This window comes from Protopterus annectens, chromosome 11.part0 (genome assembly GCF_019279795.1).
Source record: "Protopterus annectens isolate FY-2018-M chromosome 11.part0, PAN1.0, whole genome shotgun sequence".
Taxonomy (NCBI): Eukaryota; Metazoa; Chordata; order Ceratodontiformes; family Protopteridae; genus Protopterus; species Protopterus annectens.
Genome location: NC_056745.1, coordinates 1,378,322,589 through 1,378,346,994, shown reverse-complemented (window position 1 = coordinate 1,378,346,994; position 24,406 = coordinate 1,378,322,589). Strand labels below are relative to the sequence as shown.

The 24,406-nt window shown below is 38.3% G+C and overlaps 1 protein-coding gene across 2 annotated transcripts in view; it reads left to right on the top strand.

Moving 5' to 3' along the window:
• MEST overlaps positions 1 to 24,406 on the top strand; it is a 425,711-nt gene that overhangs the window by 39,927 nt on the left and 361,378 nt on the right. For both annotated transcript variants that reach the window (XM_044088671.1, XM_044088670.1), the window contains exon 2: positions 6,019 to 6,173. In XM_044088671.1, coding sequence (XP_043944606.1) covers positions 6,020 to 6,173 — 154 coding nt within the window. In that variant the 5' untranslated portion in view covers position 6,019. The remainder of the gene's footprint in view (positions 1 to 6,018; positions 6,174 to 24,406) is intronic.

Sequence of the window (24,406 nt, the reverse complement as noted above, 5' to 3'; positions counted from 1 at the left end):
GTTAAGCAATCAGCTTAATGGATTAATGGCAAGGCAGAATAGCAACGGTGACAGAGAGTCACCCTGGAGTATTCCCCTTTGGATTTTTATCCCTGGGATAATAATCTGTCCTTTATAATGGCTTAATTGTAAAGTGGTCTGCCACTGTTTCATGGTTTCTATAATGTAAACAATCAGTGTAGGGTGTATCTTATACATTTTTAAGCACTCTTTTTATCCATGAATGTGGGATACTATCAAATGCTTTTTTTGTAGTCAATCCATGCCATATTTAGATTCTTCCCCTTCTTAAAGTTCTCCACTATAACTTTGTTTAACAACAAATGATCCTTTGATATGACTTTCTTCTAAATGACTAAACTCTGTCGGTGTCAATTCTCCTCTTTTCCCGTGCTACCCTGTGTTTCTGTGGTAGAACTTTATCAGTTATTAATTTAGCAGTACAGTAATTTATTCTGTTTACTTCTGTTATATCGCATGGATCTCTATGGACAGTCCTAATTACTGTGTTTGTTTTATCAAGCTTCTGGCTTTTGGGGTTTTATTAACCTTCTGCAGTCTATTTCTCTCATTGATCTTGATATAGCTGTCTTTGTCTATTAAGTCAAGCAACTCTTCTCTTAACTCATTTTTTTTCCATACTGAGGGCACATCCCTTGTTTTCTGTTCTGCAAACATTCTATAGAAAGTTCTATAGCATTTTCTTGTGGCACATTCTCTTTAATTTCATCCTGTGTCATCTGTTATGTCATATGGGAACTCACTGGCCTATCACTCCTAAACACTGACTGCATCAGAGTTTCCACAGTTTGCTGTTCCTTTCCTTGTTGTCTAGCTTCAAGTGAATGTTTATACTGGTTTACTGTGGAAGGCTCCAAGATATCTTGATATGGCACCTGACCAATTGCTTCCTGTTCCACCAGTTTCTCCTTAATTTGGATATCCATTGCTCTATCCTGTTGTGGTGCTTTCTGTATTCGACTTATTACACTGAATCCTTCTATTTGCACCTGTTCCATAACATCAATTTCTATTTCTTTGACTTCTCCATTACTAATCTCTTTTTCTACTTTTCCTCTTAGTCTTCTTATTTTTTGTATCGTGACGTTTTCCATATCTGGATTCCTTTCCCTATATTTTTCTTCACATATCTTTGGTACTGCTCTTTTTGTATTAATTAATTTTGCTTTCTCCTTTGCATAAATATTACACCATATTAAATCTCTTTTCCTTTTCCATGTCCATATTTCTTCTTCACAAGTCTCCTGACCTTCTTGCTTTTCCTTATTCTGGGGACTCACTCCATCATGCTGTGATGTAGTCTGTTTTAGACCTTCTGCATTAAATCCCTCACTTCACAGGCACTCCATAACTTCAACTTCTATTTCTTTAACTTCTACTTTACTAATCGTCTTTTCTACATTACACCTTTGTGCTATTAATCTTTTTATTGTGAAATTTTCCATATCTGGATGCCTTTGCCTGTATTTCTCTTCAAATATCTTTGAGACTGCCTTCTCTATATTAATTAACTTGGCTTTCTCCTTTGCATAAATATTGCACCATATCACATCTCTTTCCCATTTTCATATTTCTTTTTTATATTTTTCAAATATCTCTAGGTTTTGTTGTTTATATTTTCTCACTTCCTCAGATGCTTCTTTTTCCAAAGAGATCAAAATTTATTGATCTATATACTGTTTTTCAAAAATCTGTTGTATTAACGAAAGCAAATTTTTATTTGAAGCTTCTGACAGTTTTTCCTACGGAAGTATTTTTCCTTCTTTTAATTTCTCTATTAATCATTTTGTATATCTTGTCTGGAAATTCTGGGCATTTTACGTAATAGTAACAATACATAATTTCTTTCTTATCCTCAATAGTCCACTCCATTGTCTTTATGGCTCTTCTTAACCAATCGATTTTTATAATTTTTGTGGACTGCTACTTCCTTCTACAATGGGGGGGGGGCACCCCCCCCGAGCGTGGCCTGGCCCCATTGTAAGAATGTTTCCGTATTTTGAGGAGTCTACACTGTCATTTTTTTCTAGTCCTGGCACCAGTGCGCCTACCATGATTGGGCACTTTTTTATCCTGGGCCTTGTGCACCCAGCTATCTTTTTTATTTTTGATTTACTTCTGTCCATGATATATGCTATATAAATACAGTCTATATATCAGTCTCCTTGGTGAGATTTTGTGAAAAACAGGGTCCACCTAGCGAAGGTACTCACCAAGACATGAGGATGAATTCAGTTTCAGCACTGCTACTCTCCTTTGGTTGCTGACTTTTCATCTCTCCATCAGGACCACTCTTATGTGTCTTCCAATTGTCAGTCATGTAAGAATCATATTTGGGACATGCAACGCTACTAGCCCTTTCTTTTATCTGGAAAATGATAAACATATAAAAAAGGTGCAAACATCTGTTATGAAGATTATAATCTGAGTCACTCCAGAAGGAAGACATATTTGTAACTAAAAGTTCCTTCTACAGCCTTATTCACTCATCTCTTCCCTTTAAAAAACATAAGATAGTTGGTCATTTAATGGGAGTGTTAATTTTTAGCATTTGGGAATAAAATCTATTAACATTTAAATTTGTGCTTTGAGGCATTGATAAATTTGATTTTAGACAACAAAGAAGAAATGCAAACAAAAAGTTGCACACTATCAGTATAAATCAGAAAACACATGTTGGAAAGCAGACATGTATTTGTGTCTAGAAACCTCTTCAGTCTAAATATGACTAATCTTTGCCTTTATGAAAGGTAAGAAGGTAAGGTTACTGCTGGAAAACCCTGGCACCCTAGAAAAACTTCACAAAAATTAATCATCTTCATGGAGCAAAGGGGTGAATCTCTCTCTTTACAATCTGATTTCAGTTAGCAGCCTGGGTACCAAAGGAATTGACATTAGGGAAAAGGGGATGATTAAATAGTACCTGCTCACCTCCTCCAATGGGAGGATTTGGGAACATGCTGATAATGTGGACAGGAATTCATGTGATAATACCAGAGCCTTAATGAGAAGTGGCTACCATACTGTAAAGTGTGTGTTTGGAAGGGGTAAATGAGTATTTCACTGCATAAGTGGAAGTGTTTTCCTTGCAGCACCATTGCATGCCTACTTCATGACATATGCATGAGTATTTCACTGCATAAGTGGAAGTGGTTTCCTTGCAGCACCATTGCATGCCTACTTCATGACATATGCATGAGTATTTCACTGCATAGATGGAAGAGGTTTCCTTGTAGCACCATTGCATGACTATGTTATGAAATATGCATGAGTATTTCACTGCATAGGTGGAAGTGGTTTCCTTGCAGCACCATTGAATGCCTATGTCATGACATATGCCCATCATGCCTGATGGAGAGGTAAGGTTTAAGTGAAACACTTACTGCAAGCTTTAGTATGACAGACTACCCATTGGCCATATCCCACTCATTGGGTCAGGATGGCTTGCACCCTTGTGAGCCTATGGATTTCCACCTTCAGGGGGCCCCTCCCTGTGTATATCACACCAGGGTCTGTCTGAAGTATGGAGGCCACTACATGAACTATTGGGGACACACCACTGGAGTCTTAAAGTCACAAGTGTGAGTGGAAAAAAAATATAAAACTGAAAATTTGTGCTTTAAGGGACTTCTAACTTTTCCTTTTAGTTAGAAAATGATAAATGTATCTTAAATGTGTACTCAAGAATGGAATATAAACCATGTTCTAATTCATAGTGGGTGCATAGCTTCATGTGAAAGTCCCCTTCAGTTGAATCTGCTTACCTCCTGCTTTTGAAAAAAGGCTCCAGGAAGTGGATCAGCCTGCTACCAAACAGTGTCCTTCCACAAAAAACACTTTCAAAGTATATCTTTTAATTTTGCAGGCACTGATAACTGTATTTTTTAGTTATCAAGAGTAAATGTATTAAAAGTGCACACACTACCACTTCACCAAGTAAATATATGCTCCAGGAAGTGGATCAGCCTGCTACCAAACAGTGTCCTTCCACAAAAAACACTTTCAAAATATATCTTTTAATTTTGCAGGCACTGATAACTGTATCTTTTAGTTATCAAAAGTAAATGTATTAAAAGTGCACACACTACCACTTCACCAAGTAAATATATTGCTGATAGCAGACCTGCAAAACTTTCATTATTATTTTATTTTAAATTGCACTAGTTCTGTATCAGAGATTATGAATTTCTTGTTCAAGTTACTGGTCTTCGTCATGAAAATGGATAATGATTTATGTTAAAGTTTCAATGCAGTGCACTAGTGAGTGATATTTTAAAGTGAAACCACAAAAGTGTGAGTTGTATGATTTGTATAGTAATATTGATACTGGGGTATCCTAGAGGATTCGTTTCACTCTAAGGTGCTGTGGTCTCTGTGCTTAAGTCATTATAAATCATTATAGAAAGTGTTTTTCTTTTAAAATTGGACAGAGGTTTGGATATTACATAGAAAAGCTCTGAGTTCCAGGAAATTTAGAATTTTTGTGTAACATTGTCTACAAAAATTATTTTTATACTTTAAATAGACTATTAAAGATGTTCTCTATAAGACGTAATAAATATCAGTGATGTTAGGATTGAACGATAGGAGATTGGCAACATATATTCTGAGGGTGTGACAGATTAAAGGTGATCTACAGAGTTTAGGGCGGAATATAGTTGGAGTAGAAAAATCTATATTATAGATGATATTAGTGAAATGGAATTGAGTAAAGGTAGATTAGTCAATAAGAAGCTGAGAAAGAGATAGAGCACAGGAGGGCAAATGAAGCTAGAGTAGAATAAAGAGGAGTTGACAAGGAGGAACAGTGTAGTGGGCAAGGTTTGGGCTTACAAGACAATTTGTAACTTGAAATGACTAGCAAAAGTGATGGGTACAAGGCATCCCTATACAATGTAATCAGATAATAAGGGAAATAAATGATAGTCTTAATTATATTGTTATTTTGTTGTTGCAATTAGTTTTGTTTAATAGATTTTTTTTACTTGTTTCAAAATCAACTTAGAGATTAATTGTTACTGTCATACATAAACGAAAAGGCACCATAAATGAGGATTGCTTTCTATATTATTAAGATATGGATAATTTGTTTGCAATAAAGGCTTTATTTGAAAAAAAACAATCATTATCAAAAGTTTCAAGGTTTGGTTATTTTATGAGAAATCGCCTTTCTATGATTGACCTTTTAGTATCAGTCACAAGTGCATTGTGCTTTAGTAATGGAGTCTTACTATTCAGATTATAGTGTAGCTCCTACAAGCGTTAAACTGAAGTGTAGTAACTTGCTATTTGTTAGTTATACTTAAGCAATAATCCATGACTGTATGTGGGTATATCAGGATTTACCCACGGTTGGCGTGATGTGATCATGAGGGTGAATCCCGAGTGATTAAACAAAGACAACTGTGGGTAAATCCTGACATACCCACAAACAGGAGTAGATTATTGCTATCATACATTATTTAAGAAAGGTAAACAATTTCATTCTAAATAATATAATTGTATTTGTATAATTTTAAGGGCACTTCTGTCTTCTTCTGATGCATGCATATGGGACTTAGTGCATAGTATGTCCATGCAGGAGAAGCGATGGAGATGGAGGAAACAGAATCTCTGTTTCTGGGGTTTTTTTTATGTTTTTAACTGTTAAAAATAGAAATTTATGAGGGACAGTGCAAGCATGCAAGTAAAATTGGTTAGATTTCTGTTTGTTTAGCTTTTCAGAACTTACTTGGCTTTTCTTCTATTTTGCTCTGTCCCTCAGTATATGACAGTAGAAAGTCTAGTTGTTCAGTGGCCAGACTTGCTGTACTTACATGCTCGATTTGCAATGGGCTGTCCAATGAGTGCACTCGTTTTTGAATAGTAATGAGCATTTATTGCATAATGATTTTTATAACTGATAGTATTTGAACAGTTATCTATTTGTTAATGACATCTCAGAACAGTTATCATTAGTAGAAGTGGTATTCACATCACATTTCCTTTTTTGTACAGGATGAATGAATGGTGGATTCTTGTGGGTCTGCTGACCGTGCCACTGATTGCTGTTTACCTGAATATACCTCCTCCTGTTCCCTCCACTGAACTTTATTCTTGGATGTCATCAGGATCTTTCTTCACATTCAAAAATTACAATATATTTTACAGAGGTGAGTGCAACTGAAGGCATGGAATACTTTCTGAAAATAGGATTCTAATTAAGTGGAAACTTGAATAAATGAAAGCAGTATTACATGGCTGATACCATTCATTGGACACTACTAATAGGCTTATTGTACAGTTCTTGGTTGTTTCTAAGATTTGCTATGCTCTTGGAAAATGTGCAGCATGCCCAGATGTTATGCAATGCAGATGTAGAGTAGTAACGTAATAAACAGATTTAAAAAATTATGAGCTGCTTTACATTGCTGGAATGTGCTGACTCCTTTAGGAGAGGAAATGCTCATGCCTTTTAAATACTTCTCTGCTCCCCAGCTGAAATACTGGTCATTGGTTCTTTGGGATGGTTCTGGTGAGGTGCTGGTCTTGATATCTTGTGCTGGTAATAGCGTCTTGAGTTTATAGGTGTATACAAGACTAATGACTACTTGGGCCCTTCTAAGCCTAGCCGTGCAACCCAGATGTGACGAATTTGATTTATAGGAGGGTGCATGATTTACTGACTGCTTCTGTCTTTCAGAGATATAGGAGTCAAACCAGGGGTGAATTTCTGATTATACATCCATTGGTCCAAGCTGTGCTTAGATACGTATAGGGAGGAACTTTGCTTCACATGGGTTTGGGACCCTGTTCTAAAGAATGAGAATTCTGTGAGAAACCTATCTGTCTCTCTAACATGTCCTATTTATGTCACAAGAAAAATGTAGGTCTTTTAATCTAGTAGTTCCTAGTAGTTCTGATGCAGTTTGTTTTGTGACTGTGCAAAAGGTTCATCAAAACAAGGCCCAGGGATGCCTTGTATGCCAGGCAAAGATCACCTCTCAAAAGTCCTTATGATACTGACTAAAGAGACAGGGCTTTGAGGCAGTCAGCATAAGACATTCTGCTTACTCCCTGTATTCTTTTTGTAAGGAACCTTTGGGGTCATTCCAGTTGCTGCATGTGTCTGGTCAGGTACATATCGAAAGGGGCATTATACGCTGAACTTCTAATTAAATTTCACCTGAGAAACTATGTTAACCTCAAAGTTGGCATTTTATGACCAAATTAACCCTCTTAATTGCCTGTTTACTTTGATAACAGTGGTTACCTTTATTGGAATTACCCTTCCTGATGTTTGCCATAATTTTTTCCTTTTGTTGTATATCCTGTTTAATTTGGGATGCCACCAGGGTGGTTTGGTTTTGGGGCTAGTCCTGGACTTACTTCTGGTAGGTACAGCAACCTGTATGCAGCCTTTGACATGGTTGTACAGAGTTTCTGGAAGCAGTTCAGTATATGCTACTGTATTCTTGGGGTTTGTAAGGGCAATTCATTTTGACAAATGATCACTTAGTAAGTGGTAATTTTGACAGTCACTGAATAAGAGGTAATTTGCCTTGGAATAGTTCCTGACTGTTACTGTTTTTAATGGGATTATGGAGTATATTTTGATTTCAAAGGAGACAGCTTTATGGTCAGACCTTGCCAGGGAGATGCAGACATTGGGGTGGGGTGGCAGCATTCTTCCATATTTATGAGCATGAGTTCCAGTATGTTGGAGCCTTTTGTGAGCATATTCACTGTTTAGTCAAGGGTGTTTATATTTATGAAGTCCAGTAAATCTCTGTGTCTGTAGATTTGAGGCTGTGTAGGATTCCCTGTCCATAGAGGGGTAATTAAATTCTTCCATGAGTAGGTTGTTAGGCTTCTTGGTAGGTGTCTCCAGTAGGTCCAAGTATGCACTGTGAGCTGCTGGAGACATGGAGCGTGACCAACAGCTGGCTAGGATAGGGTATGGGATTTTGTCTGTGGTGATCTGCATGTGGAGGAACTCCAACATTTCATCCTGTTTGATCACCTTGAGGTAAGCTTGTTATTGATGTATATCAAAATACCTTCACCTTTAACTCTTGTATGTGCAGCTACTGGTTTAAAAGTGTGGAAGGCACTGAATCCTTGCACTGCTGAGGTATTCTCTGCTGCTTTAAACCATGTCTCAGTGGCTGCACAAATGTCTGTATCCTTCAGTATGAGGAGGGATTGGAGGGAGTGTAGTTTTTATTTAGCCTCCTGGCATTGAGCAGTAACACTTTGAGCCAATTTTGTTATGTCTGTAAGTTTGTCAGTTTGGCATTGCCTAAACAAGGCACTTTGGTGGTGGGTAAAGTTTTGGCCAGTATTTGAAAGCCTAGTGGGGAAAGGTGCAGACCATCCTCGACAAAGCAATGTTGTCTGTTAACCATATCTTCCTAAGCTGACAAATATTGGATCCCTTTGGAATGGCACCAAAAAGACAGCCAGTTGTTGAAATCAGTAAATTTTTGCTCATACCGTGGCATCATCCTCAATGATGGTAATTTGTTGCTTAATGCGAGGCTCTTACCAGACTGAGACACACAGTCTGAAAGCTCCATAGTGGCTATTATAGTATATAGGGAGGTACAGGTCAGGTCACTTACACCTACATGGACTGTGATGGAATCCTACTGGTATATGTGTTGCATGATGACTTGAGTGCTGCATGATTTGGCAGATCCTAGTTCCAAATAAGTAACTACAAGGTATCTTCTCCTTGTTCAGACTGGTTAGAGGGGCATCAATATATATAACAATGGAGTCCCCTATGACAAGAGTCCTGGGAAGTCTTAGAGGCTTAGTGTTTGAAGGTCCGCTAAGAGTGACAGTATGTTTGCAGTTAGGTGGTGTTTTTTCTGAGTAAATTAAGGCTTGCACAGGCATAGCTTTGACAATGGGTGGTCTGTACAATTTTTGTTGTTTAGGAAGATTTCTTTTAAGTGCCTCAGTATATTTAGTCTATATTCTCTAGTCAAGGCAGGAATCTGTTCTTCATGTGGCAAGGGGTTGGTCATCATCATGTTCTTTGAATCTTAATTACTTGGCACCAGGAACCAGCTGGTCGGATTTCTTATTTGATATATACAATACCTCCGTGTCTGTGTTCAACATCAGTGATGTACATGAAGGACCTCATTTTGGACACCGTTTAGCCAGACTCACAACTGCCATTACTTATCTCTTGCTTGTACATCTTGACTTTTGATGAAAGTTAAGTGACCTGTTATTCACTTGTTTATGTTCTGAAACTGCAGGATAGCTACTTTTTTTTCTGACAACAGACTTCAATATAGCCTTAATGTCAGACTTTTTTTTTCATTAACAACATGACAAGTGTGGCATTTGTAGTTGCATTAGTTGATATTTTTGTAAGTAAACAATAAACTGTCATGTTTTGTAAGGATTATTGCCTGGATTTGTGTCTTTTATAACTTACAGATTTACACAGGTCTTTCTTTCAACCCATTTATGGCTGGATGGTTGGGCTCTGATTTTGTCTGATGAAGTCTTCAGATGTATATTGCAGTATAGCACTTTTTTTGCTGGCTTTGTACCCTCACTGTTTGTCAACCATCAGCCCCCACTTGTGCCATTTGGCACATTCATTCCCCTTCATTGGTGTTAGGGTCAGTTTAGACAGCCATGAGAAAGTGGGTCACACTTTTTTTGTCTTTTTTCCCCCTGCACTAACTGCACACATATGACTATGTGCTGTGGAAAGGCATGCAATGGGCCATCTGAGAAGAATGTCCCTGCTCTTTCTCAAAATGGATTGGCTCCAAGCGGCCCTATCCCTTTTCTCATAACATGAATGGAAGCCTCTCCAGTGTCCACTAGGGAGATTACACTGCCTATTGTGCCACTGAATGCACATGAACTCCCCAACCCCAGGAGAGGCAAATGGACTGCATCCCTTCACTGTTCCCCCTCTCTGTCTGGCTCTTCATGTGTCAGGGCTGCTAACTGGACCCTGGTCACCTGAGTTTGCAGTAGGTACTTCATCCCTCTGCACTGTAGAGCCAGACTAACATGATGTATCACTCAACTTTGTAATCTTTGAAGCCAGTGGCATCCCAGAGTAAAGAGGCTGACACCATTCATTCTCTAACTTCTTTGGGTCCTTTTTAACCCTGTGTGCTTTGTCCTTTGACAGTTTTGTCTCTGCCTCAGATTTGATTGGGTCTTTGGCTGCCATGGTTTAATCTTCATCCATCAACTTTCAATTGAATGTATTGGTCATCTAATTTACACTAGAAAATTAGAGCTACAAGTTGACTGAATCTGTTCATGCAGCAAGGCTAGTAGGCTGTCGCTGCAAATATAAAAGTAGCTGACAAACATCCCCGTACCCGGGGGTGGATCCAGTTAAATAGCCTCCTATAGGCAATAAAAACACTGTAATAGTTTACTCGACTTAGCTAACTCTCTAGCACTGTCTGGCAGTTTAATGCAGGGAATTAAAGTTGTGAACTGCTTCCAAGCTTCATTTTGGTTTGAGTCCCTCAGCTTCTCTTAGCCTAATGTGATTTTGAGCAAGTCAGTTGACTAAATAATTCCCACAGGTCTCTTCTGGAAAAAGAGCATTTGCTGCTATTGGGTTTACCAGTTAATACTTGAGCATTTCTGAATTACCCTTTCTCAGCCTTCTAGTATCTCTTGTTTGATTGATAAATTGTCAGTTCAATGCTCCTGAAGTCTATGCAATGTTTTCAGAAGTTGCCATATCTAAGTTAGGATACAATAGTCCATTCTCATTTTGTTTGATACAGTCCTATGTTTCAGAGAACACCTAACAACTCTTGCTTTAACGAGACATGGAGGCTATAGACTGCTTCCAAATGTCCCATCACTAATGCAGAAACAAAACATAATGTAAATGGCAGTATAATTTAGATATGGAAGACAGCAGCCCCATCCTTTCTACTGCAGTACTTCAACAAAATATTTTTGTCACAGCGCTTCATTGAAAGACTCTTATTCGTAAGAAATACTATTTTACTTTATGTTGGTGGTAATGACTTGATGTTATCCTCGAATAAAAATGTAAATAACAACCAAACCTAGCTTTACAGTTTGTTGAATCATCTAAAGGCAGCCCAGGAGACACAGTATAAGCTCCTCTTACAGCCTGTCTGCACAAACGTATACCTGGCATTAATCTGCTGTACCTGAATGCATGTAGTCTTTGCAGTGTGGTAGCAGAATTCCAGACCTGGGGGCTTACTCTAGACACCCATGTATTGACAGTGTGTGAAATATGCCTCAAACCTTAAATTCTAAGTAGTAACTGCATTATTTTAAGACTTTACCAAGCAATCTCAGGTTTCTTTAGATACAGAAAAGACAGGAATGGTAAGAAAGCAAGATGTTATGACTGCTGTATTAGTGAGTGATCTGTTCACAACCAAACTTGATGCATACCAATCACCCAAACCTGCAGGAAGAAAAGACATGGTATTTTCTTTCCGTGTGGATGGTTGTGAAAAAACGGAGTGCCTTTCTCCTGGTTAAAGTCTAATTACATAAACGCAGGTAAAAGCTGCACTCTCTAAAGCCAAAAATACAGCATCCATGGGACCGGACAACATCCCAGGCTGCGTTTTACATGAACTTCAGAATGAACTGGCTCCCCACTTAAGCACCATGTTCAATAATAGCCTCGCATCAGGCTTTGTGCCCACTGAATGGCGCATGGCAACAGTTATCCCACTCCACAAAGGGGGGCCACCACTGATCCCGGGAACTATCGACCTATTAGCCTGATGAGCTTGGTCTGCAAGGCCATGGAACGTATCATCATGGAACTCATAAACAAAGACATTGGTAACTTCTAAACTCTGGATCCCACCCAGTTCGGGTTTGTGAAAGGCAGATCATGCCTCCTGAACCTGATCGACTTCTTTGAGGCAGTCACCAAAGTCGTAGATGAGGGTAAGGTGGTTCACACAGCCTATCTTCACCTCGCCAAGGCTTTTGACACCATCCCCCATTCTGGAATTATAGCTAAACTCACTAAACTAGGTATAAATCCCTATGTCACAAGATGGGTTGACAACTGGCTCACTGACAGAACCCACACTGTAAAAGTTGCAGACTCCAAATCTGACCTCAAAGCAGTGCCAAGTGGAGTACCACAGGGTTCTGTCCTGGGACCTCTCCTGTTTGGTATCTACTTCTCTGAAGTGCAGGCTAACACAGAAGGCCTCTGGCTAATGAAGTTCGCAGATGACTGCAAACTAGGAGCCATAGTCAAGTCCCCAAATGATGTGGACATCCTACAGAAGGGCCTCGCTGAGACAGATTCCTAGTGTCAAAGCCATGGCCTCAAGCTCAATGCCAAAAAGTGCAGTGTCATCCCCTTTGTTAAAAACTCTGCACCCATGAACTACCACATAGACAGCAATCTACTTAACAATGAATGTGTGATAAGTGACCTTGGGACCCAGGTGGACAGTAGTCTCTCCTTTGATAGTCACATCACCACAACAGTCAGGAAGTCCTTCTACATGGCACACCTCATCATAAAAGGGTTCTCATCCAGGAAAAAAGAGGTCATTATTCTCGTCTACTTGACACTCGTTAGACCCATTATAGAGTCCATTGCCCCTTTTGGAATGTACCCCACTAGACATCTGCAGCAGCTGGAAAGGCCACAGAAGTACCTTGCAAAGAGGATTACTGGCCTCAAACAAATGCCCTACATTGACCGCCTTAAAAAACTCCAGCTTTACTCCGTAGCATATCGCCTACTCTGAGGTGATCACTGCCTAACATATAAAGCTATGTCAAACCCAGAGCTGTTGGACATGCTACACCTAAAGAAATCCCAATCCCTTCGAGCTACACACTCTAGGGACCTAAACCTTGCCACCACAATAAACAGGACATGCTGGAGGGATAGATTCCTGTTCCAGAGACTTCCCATACTCTGGAACAGGCTACCCATCTATGTCAAGCAAAGTTCTTCATTAGCACTCTTCAAGAAAAATATTGATGAGTGGATGGGAAATAGGAAATACACCCCGGGGATCACTTCTGTGTGTCTGCTCAACAGTGGCACAGGAAAATAATTTTCTTGTGTGGCGTAAGCCAAGGAAACTTGTTGGCTAGGCTTATGTAGGCCCTTGGGCCGATAGCCTAGTACCTACCTATGAACCTATAAAAAAATGCTTGTCCCCTTGGTCTGAAGGTCCCAGTTGCACAGACTTTGTCTTGCCAGGAATGTTTAACATCCAATATTACAAACATCAAAAAAATGATTATACAACTGGCACCATACTTCTAGCCAAGAAGATTGCCTTCATGAGTGGATACGTCCAGTGGTGTGGGAAAACAGTTTAGACTGGATTCTGAGTAAAATATCAACAGACACACACACAGACACACACACAGACACACACACAGACACACACACAGACACACACACAGACACACACACACACACACACACACACACACACACACACACACACACACACACACACTTCCAATGACAAAAACCAAACATTTGTTACTCTTTCCCCACAACTACTATATAAAAAAATCTAAATATTAAAACATATCCCTATTAATACAGTTGCAGTAATGAAATATGTGCCATCTAAGACTAAGAATTATAGTTCTCCATCAGGTGATAACCTTTTTCCAGTCTACATAAAATATAGACCCTTTGTTGCTCTTTACTCATAATTCTTATAAGGAAAGGTTCTTGGGAAGCTAAAGGGCCTGCAGCCTGGAAAGATGGTGGTAGTTGTTAAGTGACAGAATCCCTCAGAGGTTGAAAACTGTTGTCCACCTAGCATCCTATGCTTCTAACAAATGTGCTTGTATTCATCATCATCAAACCTCCTTTTTTTCCCCATTTTCAATATAGGGCTGGAGTGTTGTGTTCTGTCGCCATCTCTCTCAATTCAGTGCCACACTCCTGCCTTCTTCACTTATGCCTGACTGTTGCAGATCTTCTCTCACACAACCCATCCACCTATTTGCTGGTATATATATTTACAAGTCCTCCTCTCCAGAACTTTCATGCAGTGTGATAGAGGCCTGATACCTCTGTACAGCCCACAGTTGTGGGTGCCCCCTTTGTTCTTGTACACTGGCATGAGTGTGCTTATTCTCCAGTCATCTCGGATATGCCTTTCTCTCCACACTGCTATGAGTACCCTCAGGAGCCATTTATTCCTTATCTCACCCATCATTGTTATCATATCTGGTGTGACCTCATCTGAGCCTGGTGTTTTCCCTGACTTCATTTTTCTTAGAACTGTTCTTATTTCTTCTATGGTGGGCTCCTCTTCTTCTCTCATCGTAGGCTGTGTCTGGGATAGTTTAGCTTCTGTGGGGTTTTCTTCATTCATTTGCTGCTAGAAGTAGTCCTTCCATCTGCTTTTGATGTCCTGTGGACTGCTGAGCAGGCTATTACTGACATCCCTTATGAAGGGCATCTGACTATCTTCTTTATCTTTTTGTTATTGCCTTACAACCTGATATAGTTTCTTTGTGCCACTTACTAGATCACTTTTTTCAGAAGCTGGTAGAGTGCCTCTGATGCCCTGTTCTTTGCTATTGCAAGTCCTTTCTTAGCCTGTTTGTTAACATTCCTTCCTGGCCTGGTCCATCTTTTCTATCTTTCACTTTTTCCTGGACTCCTCCTTTCTTTTGATGACTTCCTGGACTTCTGCATTCTATTCTGGTCAGTCTTCTTAATCTCCACCTATTTCCTCTTCTCTCAAAGTGCTAGAGCCTGAGTAATTGCTTGAACTGTTGTGCTTTCTCTCCAGTCAACTTCCAGGTCTTCAGCGTGGTCTCTGTTGACCTTAGATACTTCTCTGACCACTGCTTTGCAGGTGATTGTGGCAACCAGTGGCTTATGCTGTGGGCTGACTGTTTCACTGGGGATGACTTTGCAATCATTGATTCTACCCCAGTGCCATTTCTTTACAAGGAGGACATCTACCTGAGTTGCATGTTAGCCACTCTTGTATGTGATCTTGTGACTGCCTGTCTTTCTGAACCATATATTGGCTATATATGGGTTTGTTTGGCCCAATATATGCATTCAGGTCACCCATTATCAACACCAATTCACGCTGTCCTGCTTTATCTAGTAGGTCCTGCAACTGCTGTATGATTGCACTCTTTTCCTCACTATTGCAACCCTGCTGTGGGGCCCAGGCTGAGATTATGAATACTGCCCTATCATAGGCTGAGATTATGAATACTGCCCTATCATAGGCTGAGATTATGAATACTGTCCTATCATAGGCTGAGATTATGAATACTGTCCTATCATAGGCTGAGATTATGAATACTGTCCTTCATTACACTGGAGTCTGATTGCCATGAGTCTATCACTAATTCTGATGACATTCCTCGTGGTCTTCTGAAACCTGTCTTTCACCACAATTCTCACACCATTTCTAGCTTGTCCTCCTCCTGAGTAGCATATTCTAGATCCCAAGCCAAGTGGCTTTGCTGCATTGCCCTTATATCATGTCTCCTGAATACATTAGATATCCATCCTCCTCCATACCATCATGTCATCCACTTCCAAGCTCCATCCTGTCAGTGAACCCTACATTGGCTGTAGCAATTCATATTTGATGTTTGGCAGGTTGATTGGTTTTAAATCCAGCTTTTGCTCAGAGCTATCTCAAGTAACCCAGGCTGGGCAACTGGACACCAGCCAGCCAGTAGCTTATTGACTTAGAGTTGCTGGACTTTATGGTGGGCACCCCTTCCACTGTTAGCATGGGTCCCTGGCATAGATTGGAGTAGGAGAGGTCATCAACCCCTTTATCACTGGCAAATACCCATGCCCATTTAGTGACATTAGTCAACATGTCTGAATCACCTAGAGCCATATTTTATACAGCTGAGAAACTAGCCCTGCCATGACACACAGTAAGTGATCTGTGTTCTCCTACCTTGAGAATACTGTGCACCACAGTAGATGCCCAAAGTGGCTGGTCTGTACAACTTTTCCCCCTATAGGGCACCATGTAGAGCTGCTGCCCACAGCTCCATTCATTGGTGAGTTGGAGATGGAAACACTTAGCACTTTTAGCACTTTTTTTGGTGGTGGGAGGAGCTCCACAAAGACATAGGAAGAACATGCAAACTGTAAACAGAAATTGACCGGAAGTCAGGCTCAAACCGTGTACCTTGTGCATGGGAGGTGAAGACCTTAACTATTATGCCAACAATAACATATGTTAAATGTGCTTGTATTAGTTGTCCATTAATAACTAACTCCTTTCAATAGATAAAACATCCATTACAAACACCTAGCATGGCATTAGATCAGGTTTTGGTGCTGAGATGGCTTGTTACCAAGCTGACTGATCATATTTTCACATATACTGAAAGAGATGCTGTGGTACTGTAATGCATTAAAATGGCTGTAAGGCACTAATCCCAGTAAACCACACCCTTCTACCTCTTGCTTCTTTGAAATGAAAGGGCCTAAATGGTCTGATTATGGTTTCAACGCTATCTGAAATAATGGACAGTGGGAAAGACACAGCAGTGATGATTGTCTTATAAACACTGATGTACCACAGGGATACATCTGGTTTCTTTGTTTACTGATATATGACTTTAGACACATAATTGTACAGTATGTCAACAATCCAGCCTTTATGAGTCACTCAAATAACCTTAGCTTCCTCACTCTTATTTCAGACAAAATTAATGAACTACATGAATAAATCAGTACTGGGATACTTCTGATGTCTTTGTTCAGCATTAGGATGAATAACCATAGATATATAACATTTATCTACTCTGCCAAAAATTCAGGCCTTCTGTGCCATTCAGATAATGTTTCCTTTTCACTAGTGCACTCCTGGCATGGTTTAATGAGCTTCTTGAATGTCTGAATATTCAACAGGTCACTTTTGAACAATAAGAAAACCAAAGCCATGCTAATACTTTTTGGATTAAAAAAAAAAAAAAAAAAACAAGAAAAGGAAAAAAAAAAATCTCCAGGCCCCTCAAATCACTTGTAACTCAGCTCTAGTCTAGCAGGTGACCACAAGGCAGTACCAAGGCAGAAATATTTAGTAGTCCCAACAATCAAAAATTAACATTCCAATATTAGGTAAAAATTTTATAAAATAACTTCTGAAAGTGTGAGTCTAGTAAAGCATTGAGCCCTGAGTGTCATCCAAGGCAAGGCAAATGATATCACAGGCAGTATAACTCTGTTTCTTTATGGTGCAGATATGTATAGGACAATCTGCCTCAAACATCTTAAAGGGTAAGAGAAGGATTGCAGTCAGGTAAGCAGTAGGTTTGTTGAATATACTGTACTCTCAGCTCATGATTACACTGCCATGAAGTAGGCTAGATAAATACTGCAAGTCAGATCAAGTATTAACCTCTTCCTTTCCTTGCTTAACATTTATCCACTAGCAGCTTTGCCCTGATGTGTGCTCTTTACTATTTTCACATATACCTTCTTGACTGTTTAGCCCTACAATTGTTTTCCAAATAAATGTATCAGTTAAGAAAGGTTTTAAAATTGCAATACAAAAACAGAAGACAAAGCTCTGAAATGTATTCTGCTCATTAAGCAGGACAGTCATTCAAAGTGTCAGTAATTTTAATTTGTTTAAAGGCACCCTACGTACTGTCTAAAAAACAAAATGTTATAGTCTGGGGAAGACATGGCTGCTGCTTGGATGTCAGTCGTAAAACGATTCTGAGACGCTGTCATAGAAACCCATTGTAGACATATTTCTAACAGTCACTTTCACCCATCCTTCCCCTGAATTCATGTGTAGCTTCTTACCTCGGTCCTACAGCATACTTTTCTTTTCTCTAGTTTTCTGTACCCATCTATATTGTCATCTCCAAAAGAAGAAAAGCCACAGACCACAGAGACTCTTACAGAAATGACAACCAATGCCAAAAACGACTTGTGTATTAATTGTAAACTTCATCAGGTAAAACACAGTTTTTGAATTCCATTTATATAACAGCAGGTACTAGATCACATGATACTAGGTAATAGGTCACATGATTACCGAGCCCCCAAGCAAAGGAACACATTTAAAGTAATAAAACCACTATTAAAATGCAAGTAAAAAATAAAGGTAAAACTGTCAGGTTCAAAACAAACTCTAGCTCCAAAGCCTTCAGTTTTAATAAGTATGAAATAGAAGTCAAATAATTTAGCCCTGGAAGGCTACCTGCATTTGACTGGACTTGCCAGTACAACTCATGTTTCTTCAAAAGTAGCTGCCAAGGGCCATTGCGCAAATCAGTTGGCACCCTCTCTATAACAACGCATTTAAAAATATGATCAGGAAAACTTCTGATGTGTTTAGCTAGAGCATTACTTTCTTTTTTGTTTTTGATGTCATTGTTATGTTCCCTGATACAATCTTTGAAATGGCATCCAGTCTTGCCTATGTAAAAGGCTGAACAGCACTGACACAAAGCAGCATAAACAACACCCCTAGTAGAGCAGTTAGAAGTTTCTTTTCGCTTTAACTTAAAACCATTTACTACAAACTGCTCATGAGGGATAGTAAATTTATACGTTGAAGAAACCCCACACTTAGCCATTCTAAGATAGTGAACACATTTTTTTACTACTAGTAATGCTGAACCAAATTCTTAAAGTTCTGTCCTATTTTAAAAGTAATGTAGGGTTTATTACTCACTTTACCTGCTATCTGGCTGTCCTCTCTCACGTTAGTCCAGTTTTTGCAAAGAATGATTGCAGTCAGATAAGCAGTAGGTTTAAAAACCACAAAATCCACCAAGAAAAGCACTGGAGAAGCTAAGAAAGTTCTTTTTTAGCATAGTTAAAATTTAATGTTCACTATTCGCCCCAAAGACTTCATCAGAAATGATAAAATACACTTCCCAATCACTTTTAAATCATTAAAAAACATTTGACCAGTCAGATCATCTCAATAATAAATCAATTAAATGCATAAAAACATTTAAAGACATACTACAAAAAATGTACATCTCAAAGTGTCCACACATTTAACACAGTTTAAAACACAACGGCATTCACTCCTGTGTATTCACTTTAGTAATTTTCCTATTTTTTTAAGAAACATTTTATGTTCACCATATCATTCAGACCAGGGGATAAATAAGCAAGTGTAATCTGCCATTCTGCCTCTCTGTGTTCAACATAATTTCTAAAGTCCCCTCCCCTAAGGTCATGTTTAACAACTTCCACTATAGAAAAAGTAAATTTCTTCCAGTTAGAACATGTCAAAGAATGCTTAAAAAGGGCGTTATTACTATTTTTTGTTTTTATAGCATACAAGTGCTCTAATACCCATTTCCTTAAAATTCTGGTAGACATGTCCACATAAAAACTTGGGCATGTTGAACACATCGCAAGATACACTATCCCTGTTGTATCACAACTCAGTTTTTCAGGGATGGGTATGTTTCTTAAAAATAGGAAAATTACTAAAATGTATATATATATATATATATATATATATATATATATATATGGTTCTACTTCATATGACTGAAAGCTCATATGATCGACAACCATTTGACTGACACCAAAACACTAAATCTCATATGGTCGACAGCTCATATTGTCGACACATAAATCCAAAGCATTATGCCCTTTCCCCACTGTAGCGTGACCCTGGAGTAGGAATAAATAGTTAGGGGGGGTGTTGAGGGTGAAAGCCCCCCACATAGGTCTTAAATTTTAAACATACATATGAATACTTTTAACTGAATTGACTATATTCACGTAAATAATGTCGAGGGCTGTGCCCCCACGCCCCTATTTATTCCTACTCCAGGGTTGCACTATGGTGGGGAAAAGGCATAATGCTTTGGATTTATGTGTCGACCATATGAGCTTTCAATGTTTTGAGCTTTCAGTGTTTCGGCTGTCGATCATATTAAGTAGACTTTTATATATATATATATATATATATATATATATATATATATATATATATATAAATAATGTTTTCTCCAGTGCTTTTCTTGGTGGATTTTGTGTTTTTTTGTACTGTGGACACATGGGCCTGCTTGTATGCTGCTTTACTTCTTTTATAAGCAGTAGGTTTGTTGAATATACTGTACTCTCAGCTCATGATTACACTCAGATGAGTAGATTTCTGAGGAATCCTTTAGAGTGGAGTAGGGATGTGGATCTTTATAGACAGCAAGCCACAAGCAAACTGAGCCATGCAATAATGCTAAGGAACATCAGCAATGCTAGTAGAACAGCAATACCAGGATACAGAGCAAAGCACATGCACATATAGCAATGAATGCTGTGAAGGATTCATATGTGAATGCTTGTGGGTGTTCATCTGTCAAGTGTGTGCCATCATTTAGAATAGGAAGTGAAAAATCCATGCCAGTAGAGAGAGATGGCACAAAATAAACAGACATGGAGAAATCTATATAACTGGACTTAGCATATTAGGGCTAGCACGACTGTACAGTGAATATGGCATGTTGGTGTACATACAAAAATAAGAAAATGGCTGATGCCAGAAAATTCATATACACAATGCAGTCAGTCACACACCACTTATGAGTACATTATTTATACCGATAATGGTTGTGTATACATGACGGTGTCACCTACTAAATAACATATCATTAACATGTACTATCATTTTCTTATGTATATTGTCCCCTTTTCTGAATTTAGAGTAAACTATGCATTTATGTGTACAGCATGTAGATTCATGATTTTTATCCTAGATATGCAAATTAAACATTTGCATAGGATAAGGACTAACATTGGTATGAACTACTCCATAGTACCTTAGTTGCATTGTTATTTCAATAACAGGCTCAACTATTCAATTCTGATGAGATCTATTAAGAATTGGTAGGGTAACTCAGACAAAAATCATTCTGGAAACCAAGTAGCATTCATACTGGATTACTATCAATCAAATATTTTTAAAGATTCAGAGCAACTGTGTGTCTTATTCTATTTGTGCCTGCTTCTGTGTACTATGTCACATGTGCAGATGATGATAGCTGACTAACCTGATGCTTATTTCTTGTGGGTTTTGTGTGGCAATGTTGGATTCACAGTGTAAAACGGGCCACGTAGTATATCACATAGCATGCACTGGTTTCAGCATGGCAACTACTATGCTTTATGCATTGTTATATCCTGTGCATCTCTACTGTGTGTATTGCTGTCTTGAGACAAAATTCTATACCAGAGGTTGCCTCTTTTCCTCTGCTAACCTATACTTATACTGAGCTTTGCATTCATGGGGAGCCTGTCCACCTCTGCTATCCTTCTGGTCAGTATTACCAGTCTTGTCTCCATCCAGAGGTTGTTGTGGTGCTGCCACATCAGTGACTGGGGTAGGTTGGTTATCTGGACACAGTCTGCTACCTGTTAAGCATGCAGTGTACCACACACAGCAACTGTTTTGCTATCCTTTTCAAGTTCATACTGCAGCACACACAATTAATGCATTGCTAGACAACATGAATCCTGTACTTACCAACTGATTGCACCTCTGTATAATCACTCTGCTGGAAGAGGTAGTGAGGGTCACAAATGTGCCATATGCTGATATCAAGTACATTATCACCCTACTGAATGAGCATGTTTGTTAATTATGAAACCATCTGCATTGAATCCCACCTACAGACACAAAAAATGAAAACCATTCTTGTTGATGTCTCTGCCCCTATATGGACCAGGTGTTTATTGCAGCAGGTATGTAGTCCATGGCATGTGGGACTTGAGGTCAGTGGTCTACATCACAAAAGCCTTGCTTGATGGTTTTATTTGTGGTTGGGTTGAACCAATTATGATCTTTTCACAAGTACATAAAAAAAAAACAAGTATCATCATGATGGATGCCTTGAATGTCAATTAAGAGATGCAGTTTTATAAGTAAGGCACTTCAGATATTAGAGATGATAATGTGTGGGTTTATTATTAATGCATATAAAGTGTTGTTAAATGAGCATGTTATACGCTTATACATTTCTTTTTAAACTGGGATTTGTTATTCTCAACTAACAAATGTAATATTTGATTTGAAATTTGATATATATATATATATATATATATATATATATATATATATATATATATATATATATATATATAAATCATTCTAAGTGTAAAAACTTTAGCTGAGGCAATGCATTAAACTTAAAATTAACACTCGGATTGTCATGGAAAGTAAACCTCCTCGGAAGTGCCACCTTATGGAAAATAAGTTATTCTAACCAAAATAGATGATTTTCAGTTCGCAAATAGTAAAAAGCTGATGGGATTCAAACCAAAAGAGAAGTGTACAATCTGGAAACCAAGCTAATGGTTTATACTATCATTATCTATGACTCCGATTTCTCAGTTTGGTCTCTGTTGCAACTAGTCAACAATGTTTTTTTACTTGGACTGTAATACATGCTGCTAAGCTGCCATGGTCTTAAGCAACCAGTGTAAAGACTGCCTCCATATTTGCTGTAAGACTAAAATGATGTCCTAATCTGGTATGTCTGCCACATGCTGTAATTGATGACATATAACCAAATTATGATGTCAGTAAAACAGAGAATGGAGCTAGTCCAGAACAAAAACTAATAAACCAAACACTGGACTGAGAACAGCACACACTGAATATTCTTTATTCACAAAATATTTCATGCTATAGTAATATCAATGGCGGTTTTGTCCAAGTATCCCTCAGGCTTCTTCAGACAAAATATTTGAACAACGGGACAATTACCCTTATATACATTCAATAAAATTGATAAACTAATTAAAATGCTTAAAACCATACAAACATACAAGAAGCAACTCTAGTATAATCTATCTTGTCAATACAAGATATATGTAATCTATTCAAGTATTTCATAACCACACTATTAGGACATATTAAAAACACATAAAAATATTTTTGTGTAACTATATAAACATAGAAAATGTATGTTTAAACCTATATAAAATGTATAAAAATAGTGGCCTGATAAGTACAATGAAAATATTGATTTTTTTTCACAAAGTTTTAAACTATATATTAAAGCTTAGCTGATCTAAGCTTTAAAAGGGGCAAAATAGAAATATGATCATTTAATCCAAGGGGTTTGTTAGTTTCCAGTGTAACCTGCCAAAAGGTTTCTCTGAACTCTAATTTGGTCTCCCAAAGACCCTCTCTTGTTTCCCTTGGAACCATCTCCAAAACAAAGAAAAGTAATTTAGCCTTGGTACATCCTAATGTATGTCTATACGGGGCATTTGTACCACATCTTTTCTTTACATCATTTAGGCCTTCATATATCCTGCGTTTGAGATGCCTTTCTGTTTTGCCAACATAAAAGACATTGCATGCTTCGCAGGTGACCAAATAAGCTAGGCCCTGTGAGTTATAATTAGAATAATTCTTGCTATATAACACCTTTTGTCTAGAAGTGATACAAATTTCTTCTCCCTGTAATATATATTTGCATTGGGCACATGCCCCATACCTGTATGTACCTCTCCTTTTGTGGGTAAAAACCCATGCATTAATGGTATGTTCTAATAAATTCTTGATATTCTGTCCTTTCCTGAAGACTATTTTCAAGGGTTTTTTCTTAAACACCTCTAAATCTGTAAACTCAGAAAATTTCTTCCATTCCCTTTTAATGACATTTTTAACTTGATTAGGCATTCCCACTAAAATTAGTTACCAGTGCCCTATCAAAGTTATTGTACCCTAAATTCTATATGGACCTAAGACAGGTGTATATTTGTCTTTTTGTCCCTGTACTACTTCATCTTGAATCGCCTGAATAAGTTTCATAGGGTATCCTTTTCCTTCAACATTTTTTCTAAATTACTACATTCCTTTTGAAAATCTGAATCCAGGGATGTCATACAGCTTATACGAATGTACTGTCCTTTAATAATGCTCTTTTTCTGAAATAATGGGCATGCATTATTGTAATTTATGTAAGTATTAGAAAAAGATGGTTTTCTGTATACCATAGATTCAAACCCATTTTCAATCCTGTAAATAGTCACATCAAGATAGTTAAACACATCAACCACTACCTGATGTGTAAACTGAAGAAAGGTAGTAGTGTGAGATAAATATTCCATAAATTCCTTCAATAATTCCACATCCCCTGTCCAGAAGATACAAATATCATCTAGGTCTCTAGTATACAGTTTCCAGTATTGTGCATAGGGGCATGTGTGTACAAATTTGGTTTCTCATACAGATAAAATAATATCTGCATATGTGGGGGCACAACTGGCTCCCATAGCTACTCCCTGTTCCTGCCAATAAAACTCCCCCTCAAAAAACAAAAACATTTTTTTGAGAATGATTTCAGCTAGTTCCAAGCAAAGGAAAATGTCGTTGTCTGTGGTCTCTGTTCTGATTTGGAGTGCCCTCTC